The sequence below is a fragment of the Brassica oleracea genome, unplaced genomic scaffold (assembly GCF_000695525.1).
Source record: "Brassica oleracea var. oleracea cultivar TO1000 unplaced genomic scaffold, BOL UnpScaffold01016, whole genome shotgun sequence".
NCBI classification, from domain to species: domain Eukaryota; kingdom Viridiplantae; phylum Streptophyta; class Magnoliopsida; order Brassicales; family Brassicaceae; genus Brassica; species Brassica oleracea.
In genome coordinates this window covers 20,354-30,353 of record NW_013617591.1, presented here as the reverse complement: position 1 = coordinate 30,353, position 10,000 = coordinate 20,354, and the positions used below count along the sequence as shown (strand labels likewise).

Here is a 10,000-nt window from a genome sequence, read left to right as displayed (position 1 = left end):
ATTTATGTTTTTAATAAAAAGGAAAATTACACTAAAAAGTTAATCACAGTTATATTAAAAAAAAGAAACATGGATAATTGTTATTAATGGAAATCACTAATAATAAAAAAATTAAAATCTCTAATAATATTTTTAATTCATTAAGGATTTAAGTATAATAAACCACCGTGAGAGTTAACGTGAACGCGACATAATAAACTGACTTTTCAAATAATATTATAGAGACGAGAATGATACACATGATTTTTAAAATGTAGAAGGAATCACGTGGGTTTGTAATTTAGTTGTCGGGTTTTCAATTGGAGAACTTAAAATAAAAAAAGGCTTCGTATATTCTTATATATATATTTGAAGCCTCATTTTTCTAATTTTTTGGGTTTGTTTAATAAATAATCTTAAAGCAAAATGTGGCCTTAAAAGGCGAGAAACATGTGATTGGTATAGAGACTAACCAAATTGAGGAAAACCTTACTGTAATAAAAAGCAAGCTTACATAAAGTGTATTTGCTGCTTCGGATCCCTCACAACATTAAGTAAAATCCCGAATGTTTCCAAAATACACAATTCAAAACAACACGTACATAGTATTACCATTATATAAATCAAAGTAAGCTACTAAAAGTCATAAACTCTTGCTCTCTTTTCCTTCTTCTCTCTCTCACATCAGAACTATTTAACCCCTTCGCCTTTTAAGTTTGAGCTACATTTTTCCTCTGAAAGATGGGTTTCTCGAACGCTGGAATTGGTCTCTCCGGTCAAAACAATCTCTGCGAAACGGAACTAGGGTTTTCAGACCAAAGCGTTCAAGAAATCCGGCCAAATCAAGATCTTGAAACCAAAGTCGGAGAGATACCTAATACTCCACGCGAAGGAGTAAAGGCTAAGAAAGATGAAGAAGAAGATTTTTGTAAGACTCCGACACGCCTCGACCAGATTCTCCCGAAGGTTACAAATATTTGTCCTCCGGCGCCGAGGAAGCCTAAGAGAGTTCCATCGAGAAGTTTGAAGGTTCGAGATTCTTATAGAAGCAGGAGAATGATCATTTTGAATGTTTCTAGAGAGATTGATTGTATGTTTAACTCAGCATCTCTAGGTAACAAGGTTAAGAAAGCCAGACGTATTTGATGTTTCATTTGTATATGTATATCGTATCTACATGTTATAAATTAATAAACTACGAGTTATGTAATGTAGTGAGATGCCATTTCAGTTTTATTCCCTTTATTTATTCGTTGTTTGTTCAGTTGCTAGTTCTTTCTTTCCCTTTTTTGGGTTGACAAGTGACAACGCTATTATACTTATGCATGCTCTTTTTTCTTGTGAGTCTATTATATTTCTTACATTGGGAATAATAAGGTAACTAGAGGACGTAAACTATAAGCATTGGGAAGCCGGAAGAAGAGTAGAGCTGGTCAAATACTTTGATTTTATACAAGTGGAATTTAGTATTGAAAATATCTAAGACTTTTTCTTTAACTAAGGATTTGAATGCTTTGATCACTGAAATCAAGGTGGCCGTGTTTTCCCATTTTTTCGATTATCAAGTTTTAAAAAGCTGGTTTTCACCACAATATCTCACTAATTTTTCAAAGAAAAACTTCAAAATAATTATTTTATTGAGTGAATGTTGGAGAAGCTTTTTACAATCATGTTAAAGCTTAAATAAAGATAGACACATTTAAACCAAAAGTGAAATTAATTTTATTTACATTTTACTTCACTGAAAAATGAATTTACTTATAATATGTACATAGTGTAAGAACTACTACTATATATACAAATTTGGATATATATCCAAATTAAGTTACAATAAACAGTTCATTTTACCGTGAGTTGTGTGATAGTATTATATTATTCCAACGTGTAATTTTAATCTATCCAAGTGGGCTGAAAAGAAATAGAAGTCTAAGCCCAAATGCTTTGCATTTTCCTACAAGTAGAAGAATGTTAGACCAGAGCTATTGTTTTCTTGACGCTGTATTTCAAATTTTCAATCAAAAGACGGAGGGACCTTTGGTCCAAATTCTTGTGGTACAAGCAAACCAAAGCACTTTGAAAGTAGAGAAATGGGATAAAAACAACACAGAAAATAAAAAAGGATGCAAGTAGTTATTGTTTGCATTGGTCAAATTAGAGTAATGATCCAACAGAGAACTACTATAAAACTGTATAAAGAGAGAACCCCATATATATATATATTATATTCTCTAATGTATATACTATAAAGTTGTATTAGATGGATCATATAAGAACCAAAGTGTACAACCTTAATACAATTAAACCTCCTGAAAAAGCCGACAGTTTTCAATGAATAAGGAAGATAACGACAATAGTCAAAACTTTCAAGATCAGGAAATGTAACTCTTCTACTACTTATAGAAACTCTACTTTCCTCAAGCCAACCCAACGTTTGGGATGGAGTCAAACATTGGACTAGCGTATGGTGCTACTATAGGAAAACAAGCGATTCCGAACTAGCGAAACTGTCGGGAGTCTGTAGAGAATTAACCTTTTCAAACGATTTTCAAAAGATTTTGATGGTTGAAACTATCTTGTCGGAAATAAAAATCTATAGAAGTCTATCAAAGGTTTTCAAAGGATTCTTGAAAATAAAATAAAAAATGTCTAACAGATTTTGCTTATGATGAATTTCTAATAGAAGTATCTTTGACGAATTTTTGAGAAAAATACTCAACGAATTTTTGAGATAAGTATATCGATCAGTTTTTAAGGAAAGCATTCCCAACAAATGTATGAGAAAAATTACAAGAAAATGTATACTAAAATAAATTAATGAAATAAAAATGAATTACAATAAATAATTCATTTTTGTGAATAATGATAGTATTTTTTTTGTCAATAGTGATAGTATTATTGTGAGCATGTAATTTGGATCTATCCAAGTGAGCTGAAAAGAAAATAGAAGCCTAATCCCAAATTATCTGTATTCTTAAGTAGAAAAATGTTAGACCAAAGTTATTAATTCACAGTAATTATCTATCTGAGAACTACTTTAACGCTATTATAACTGTAAGAGAACCCATTTCAAGTCTGGGAAACCTTCAAATCATAGGTTAACTATTATACAAAAGATCATACATACCACTTTGGACCAGATAAATACATATGAACCTTTTTGGCCTTCTATGATGAGATGTAAGATTTACTTTGGACGCTGTTATATTCAAGGCCGGTTTAATACTATGATGGGCCCTAGTGCAAAAAAGAAAAAAAAAAGGATTTTATCATGAAAATTTTTTAGAACGAATTTTTTTCTGAACCTTTTTAACTATTATTTTTTTTAGAAAAACAAAACTTTACATTTATTTTTTGTTTGGACTTTGTGAAAAGTTAAAATTATTTTACACAATTATATTTTATTACACTATATTTATCTGAATGTAATATTTATGAAATTTAAACACGCCGGCCCTGGTTTGATATCCCCCCCCTATACTCAGCCGACCCCTTTATACAAAAGATCATACAAACAACGATTAGGTTACCACTTTGGACCAGATAAATACATATGAACCTTTTCGGCCTTCTATGATGAGATGTAAGATTTACCTTGGACGTTGTTATATTCAAGGCCGGTTTAATACTATGATGGGCCCTAGTGCAAAAAAGAAAAAAAATGTGGACTTTATCATGAAAATTTTTAGAACGAATTTTTTTTTCTGAACCTTTGTAACTATTATTTTTTTTAGAAAAAGAAAACTTTACATTTATTTTTTGTTTGGACTTTGTGAAAATTTAAAATTATTTTACATAATTATACGCTATTGTAATATAAAACATAAAACTTTACATTTATTTTTTGTTTGGACTTTGTGAAAATTTAAAATTATTTTACATAATTATACGCTATTGTAATATAAAACATAAAACTTTACATTTATTTTTTGTTTGGACTTTGTGAAAATTTAAAATTATTTTACATAATTATACGCTATTGTAATATAAAACATAAAACTTTACATTTATTTTTTGTTTGGACTTTGTGAAAATTTAAAATTATTTTACATAATTATACGCTATTGTAATATAAAACATAAAACTTTACATTTATTACATCGAGATGGACTGTTCAGATTTGATGAACATGATTTCTAATCCAGTTGGCTGACTGGTACTTGCTCATGAACTAGTCTTCATGATAAGTCTCGAACAGATGAAGCATGGACGATACAGATGAAGCATGGACGATAAGAAAATAAATATTAGATTAGGTAATAATCTGCGCCTTGCGCGAAATGAATTTTTAATTTTGTTTATTTTTGAGATAGAAATACATTAGGTATGTTCAACGTGGACATCGGTTTGGTATTAGGTCAGTCTTTTTCAGTTTTTAATTTCCTAAAATATAACTACAATTCTAAATCCATATTTATTTTAGTTTGTTCGGTTAAAATGCTCGAGGTTTTTGTTTTTTTTCGGTGATAACCAAAAACTATTATTATTTGTTTGGTTTCATGTTATATGAATTTTAGACAGTCATGATAACCAATGGTTTCATATTATAATTTTTCAACGCATGAAAAATTAAATCAAATCTAGATAACAGTTGAAGAAAAAAGAAAAGAAAATTATTAAGACAAATTATTTCATTACAATTTGGCCGATGGTGAAAAAAAGCTTTAAAAAAGAATATTCTAACTTCCAAGAGAATTAGAATCTTTACTTATAATAAATAGAGTTATTAACACTGCAGGGCAGTTTTGAGTTTTTTTTTACACACAAAGGCAGTTAATGCTACAAGAGTAGTTTTCCTATTTTATCTTTTATTCTCCTATTTTGCCTGAAAGTTGTAACTCTCTCCTAATTAGATGATTTTGGCGCCGGTTAGGTTTCTGGTTTCGTTTAACATTTCAAAATTCGAAATTTTAGGGAGGACCCCACCACCTTTTAACCCTGGCTTTAGTGGGTGGGTTCATTTAATTAAAGAAACAAAACGGGACTTACCTTTTACAGAGAGAGAGAGAAAAGGTGAAACGCAAGAGCCGCCGTAGGAGATGGAGAACGAGGACGGAGGCGGACGCGAAAACCGCCGCAAAAGCTTACGACAATCAAAAAATTCCGGCGTCGTTGTAGGGGGAAGCGTATCTCCCCGTAGGAACTCCCGCAATAGAACCACGTCGCCGGAGGATGAAGCGACTGGGATGGCTAAGCGTTTGTCTAAACAACCCGCGACTGGTTAGTTCGTGAGAGTGTTATTTTGTGGCTCTACTGTTCTATGTTTCTGTCCACGCAAGTACTCGACTTGTTTTTTTGTTTTTTTTAGAGAAAGACGGGTGCGACGAAATTGCAAAGCGTTTGCCGGAGAGGCTTTTTGCGACCGATCGATTCCCGAGCGAGAGGGTTAATATGTACTCGACTGTCGATTTTCTGTTGTGGGTTCGCGACGTGCTTAGGGGAACTCCGGAGATGGAATTGTTGTTGGGATCTTGTTTTGGAGGTCTATTTCGGATTCCCGCCCTGAGGCTTTTCGCCGGAAAAGTTGTGCACAGTATGATGACGCGGCAAGTTGTTACGAAAAAAAAGTACGAGATGTGGCCCGTTTTTGGTGGAAAACCACTGCGTTTCTCTCTTGTGGAGTTCGGTGAGGTTACGGGATTGCCCTGTGGCGAGTTCGAAGATGGCTACAGCTTTGATTACCAACTCCAGGCGAAGGACGATAATTATGAGTTCTGGGGGAGGTTAATTGGAAGGAACCGCAACGCGACTGTGGAGGATCTCATGGCGATGGTGGAAAGCGACCCGCAGATGTCTGGGGAGAAGAAACTGAAGCTCTGTTTGATAGTTATTGTTGATGGTGTGTTGGTGGCGACCTTGCAGAAACCAAAGCCAACTCTAAAATATGTCAAGTTGCTGGAAAACCTTGATGAGTTTTTTGACTTCCCATGGGGGAGGGAGTCATTTATGTGGACGCTTAGTACTCTGAAGCCGCCCCCGAAGGTGTTCGGTAAGCTTGAAGACCCCCTAGGTGTTTTTTGCCAAAAACTAAGGCAGCAGACAGTGAAAACTGTAGGCTTCCCTTTGGCATTGCAATTGGTAGCATTCCGATGCGTTCCTCGTTTGGCGTCGTTTGTCGGAGGCGACGATTCCGTAACTATTATGGACTACCCAGAGAAAGCAATGCCTCTACATGCCGGTCTTAGTGTGGCGCATATTAGGAAAGCTGAGCATGACCCTTTGGTAAGCACAATCTGGATGTAGGAAATTGTGCATTGTTTATGTTAACTGAGTGTACATGTTCTGTTTGTGTACTTGGTCGGCCGTGGACGGGGGTGTTTATGTACATTAAAATGTATAGTATTTTTATGTTCACGCAATGTTGATAGCGTGTACGAGTTGTATTATTTGTGTACACAAAAGAACTATGATACTGATGATTTTGATTATGTACATGCAAACACACTTAACGACCATTCATATTGTGGGTTTTCATTGTACATGTGTAAAAGCTAACTGTTTAATGTATTTGATTGCAGTTGATAGTAGAGCCAATGTTGGAGATTAGCGGGGATCATGACGATAGGTGGGGATTATGGGATGACGAGACTTACGACAAGAAGGTGGATTACATGGTTCAGTTGTTGAAGAATGGTCATATTTTTGTGAAGGAAAACTGGTTAGGTGGTGATGCCCTCGACCCCTTGTTTGTTTATGAGGAAAAACCCAAAACCCCGAAGAGGAAGAAAAACTTGGCAGCTGAGCCGGAGCCAATACGAAAACAACGTATAGTGTTGATTGCAAATAACATAAGTCAAGCAGTGAAACGTCTTCAACAAAAGCAACTCAGGCAATCCAAAAAGCAATATCCAAAAATACAACCCAATTATAGGGGAAAAAGTGCTTGACATGGTGAAGGCGAAATACTTTGGTTATCTCATAAACGACTTTAGCTGGACCACAAATATGGTGTTGGTTTTCGTATTACATAGGGGGACGAAGAGCTTCATAGTACATAGGTGTACATTGACGTGAATACAAAACCTTGGATATATGTACGATGAGCACGCTGCTGAGGCTAAAGAAGGATGCAGGACTGTTGTTTTGAGTGATTCACCAACTGAATTGGCTCCTAAGCATGTACCAGTGGCGGACGAGGAAGAACTGGCAGCCTTGCTTCTGGCCAAGTCCCCTCTTGCGTTGCAGGAGATGGTGCCGTTGATCGAAGACGTAGATTATCCATTTTTTGAGAGGGTTTTGCAGGCCAATCCGAAAGCGTACGATATTTGTCAAGTTGTTGGACTGTTATATACATACTCTATATACATTAGTGTGTTAATTATTATTTTGTTTTGCGGTATGCATTTGGATGCTGGGGGGCGTGATCTTGACAATGAGTTTTTCCTCCAACTAGCTACACCCGGCGTTTGGGTCAATAGCACGGTATATTCGTGGCCTGCTTACGTTAGAATTTGTGTTTAATGCAACTAAGTACACAGTCTATGGCAGTGGTAGTGTTAATTGTGACCCTGAAGTTCCTAGTTTATTTTTTGGTTGCACAGCATATGGAAGTGTTGATGGAATACATCGAGAGGCGTTATGGGCTCGGTGTACACTTGGAAAGGGGTATGTTCGTTGCACCATGGTTCACTGCTCACATGCAAGGGAAAGGTAGGTCGTTTAAGGCGGCTAGGCGTAAAACCGGAGTAGCAGGGGATGCGAAAATCACTAATTACCTGACGAGGCCTAGTCAAAGATGGGGTATGGAAGTTGACCGGCTGTACACGCCGATGATTTGGGGAGGTACGCACTGGGTGGGGCTGTGTATCAGTCTAAGTGATTGGGCAATATATGTGTTTGATCCTAATCCGCTAGGAAAGACGATGGAGCAGGTAGAGGAGTTGTTGGAGCCTGTGTCGACAATGCTACCTTACGTAGCTAAGAAGGTGTGTCCTGCTGCAGCGGTGGGGGAGCGTGCGCAGGTTCCGTTCCGAGTTGAACGGGTTACTGGTTTGTATGTAAACCGGCGCAGCGGTGATTGTGGTCCTGTGGCTGTTAAGTTCTTGGAGATGCATGCAACTGGTGACCGCAAACCAACGATGGCGGGGCTGACAGATGATCTTGTGGACATATTCCGGAAGCATTATGCCATGGATATCTACAGAGGGGTGGTTGTACCCTTGTATTTGCGTTAGGGGGTGTATCTCGAACAACCTTTTTTTGTTGGATTGTACCTGTTTAGGCGTGTGGACCTATTTTGGCAGTTAAACGTATGTTTGATTTCTGATATGTGTTTGAATGAAACGGATAGTGACCAAACGTGATATGTGTTTGGTTAGTCTTTTTTCAAGTTTGGTTAGTATTGTTTCAAGTTTTTTTCGAAGATATGTGTGGGAATGAAGTGATGCAAACAACATTTCTGTTTGTTAAGTAGTCTTGTGCCATATAAGTTTTTGTACATGTTGTATAATATTGTACACAACATGCGTTGGAAGATATAGTACGTTGGTGTACGCTGACGTGAACACAAAACCTTGGATATATGTACGATGAGCTAAAGTAAAAGTTGTTTGCTTAGGTGTCAAGTACAAACCGTAGACGTAGGTACCATGAGATAAGCGGTAAAACGTGTACATATGTATCGTGAGAACCGTGTACATAGGTAGCCTGTACGACCAATAATGTAGCTGTGCACAACTCGCGTTAACCGATATGTGGGAGTTATCGTTTGCGTGTACAGAAAAAGCGTGGACAGGTGATAGGCCTACATCAAGAGGAACTAACGTGTACATGTGCAGTGGTTCATAGATGTACGAGTTGTATGTACGAGTGTACGAAATAGTGCGGTCGTATGTAGGTTGTCTGTAGGTGGAAAATTTGGTATGACAACGAAAAGGTGGACGAAGAGCTTCATAGTACATGAACGGCTTTAGGTGGACGAAGAGCTTCATAGTACATGAACGGCTTTAGGTGGACGAAGAGCTTCATAGTACATGAACGGCTTTAGGTGGACGAAGAGCTTCATAGTACATGAACGGCTTTAGGTGGACGAAGAGCTTCATAGTACATGAACGGCTTTAGGTGGACGAAGAGCTTCATAGTACATGAACGGCTTTAGGTGGACGAAGAGCTTCATAGTACATGAACGGCTTTAGGTGGACGAAGAGCTTCATAGTACATGAACGGCTTTAGGTGGACGAAGAGCTTCATAGTACATGAACGGCTTTAGGTGGACGAAGAGCTTCATAGTACATGAACGGCTTTACATAGACTTGTACAATTTAGATGGGGTATTATGTAGGATTTTGGGAGATTTGTTGGTTAGCGGAGGATATACATGATTGTGCAGAGCTGGACTGTGTACGAAACGTAGTGTGTAACAGATGATGTATATGATTTAGTACATGCAGTTGGGGGCAGCGACCTTATAAAGACATGTTTGCAAAAAAAAATTTAAAGTGTTGATTGCAAATAACATAAGTCAAGCAGTGAAACGTCTTCAACAAAAGCAACTCAGGCAATCCAAAAAGCAATATCCAAAAATACAACCCAATTATAGGGGAAAAAGTGCTTGACATGGTGAAGGCGAAATACTTTGGTTATCTCATAAACGACTTTAGCTGGACCACAAATATGGTGTTGGTTTTCGTATTACATAGGGGGACGAAGAGCTTCATAGTACATAGGTGTACATTGACGTGAATACAAAACCTTGGAAATGATGGTTTAAGCAAGTTGACGTTGTTCAAAATCAGTTTGTAAAAAGTTTTTGCTGACCTGGATTTCACCAGTAGAGGGGATGCGTTGATCCTTCGGACGGCCTGAAGGACGGCGGGTATTTGGAGGCTGTAGATTGAGAGAAGCAATAGCAGGAGGGATAGGGATCTCTCCAAAAGGGGCCTCCGGGTAGATGACACCAGCGTAAGTGTCTTTCCATGTCTGGGTTCTGTAGCAATCTCCGACGAGTTGGACATGGGGGAGACCGACTGAGTCAGCAACAAGCAATGCATGTCCGCAAGGTATTTTAAGTTTCTGGAAAACTTGG

At 37.3% G+C, this 10,000-nt stretch overlaps 2 protein-coding genes across 2 annotated transcripts; both read left to right on the top strand.

Moving 5' to 3' along the window:
* Nucleotides 1-510: 510 nt before the first annotated feature.
* On the top strand, nt 511-1,239 carry LOC106320680 (cyclin-dependent protein kinase inhibitor SMR3-like). The gene has a single exon (XM_013759049.1). It carries the CDS (start codon nt 721-723, stop codon nt 1,123-1,125), a length of 405 nt encoding a protein of 134 aa, XP_013614503.1. The 5' UTR covers nt 511-720; the 3' UTR covers nt 1,126-1,239.
* Nucleotides 1,240-5,015: 3,776 nt separating this feature from the next.
* LOC106320679 lies at nt 5,016-6,863 on the top strand. Its single transcript, XM_013759047.1, has 3 exons — nt 5,016-5,196; nt 5,285-6,198; nt 6,495-6,863. Exons 1-3 carry the CDS (start codon nt 5,016-5,018, stop codon nt 6,861-6,863), a joined length of 1,464 nt encoding a protein of 487 aa, XP_013614501.1.
* The last annotated feature ends 3,137 nt before the right edge of the window (nt 6,864-10,000 follow it).

Bases quoted from the DNA above. Each gene is read 5' to 3' on its own strand.
- LOC106320680 (XM_013759049.1), top strand. From the start codon at position 721: ATGGGTTTCTCGAACGCTGGAATTGGTCTCTCCGGTCAAAACAATCTC.
- LOC106320679 (XM_013759047.1), top strand. From the start codon at position 5,016: ATGGAGAACGAGGACGGAGGCGGACGCGAAAACCGCCGCAAAAGCTTA. The intron at 5,197-5,284 runs GTTAGTTCGTGA...TGTTTTTTTTAG, and splicing joins GTCTAAACAACCCGCGACTG to AGAAAGACGGGTGCGACGAA. The intron at 6,199-6,494 runs GTAAGCACAATC...ATTTGATTGCAG, and splicing joins AAGCTGAGCATGACCCTTTG to TTGATAGTAGAGCCAATGTT.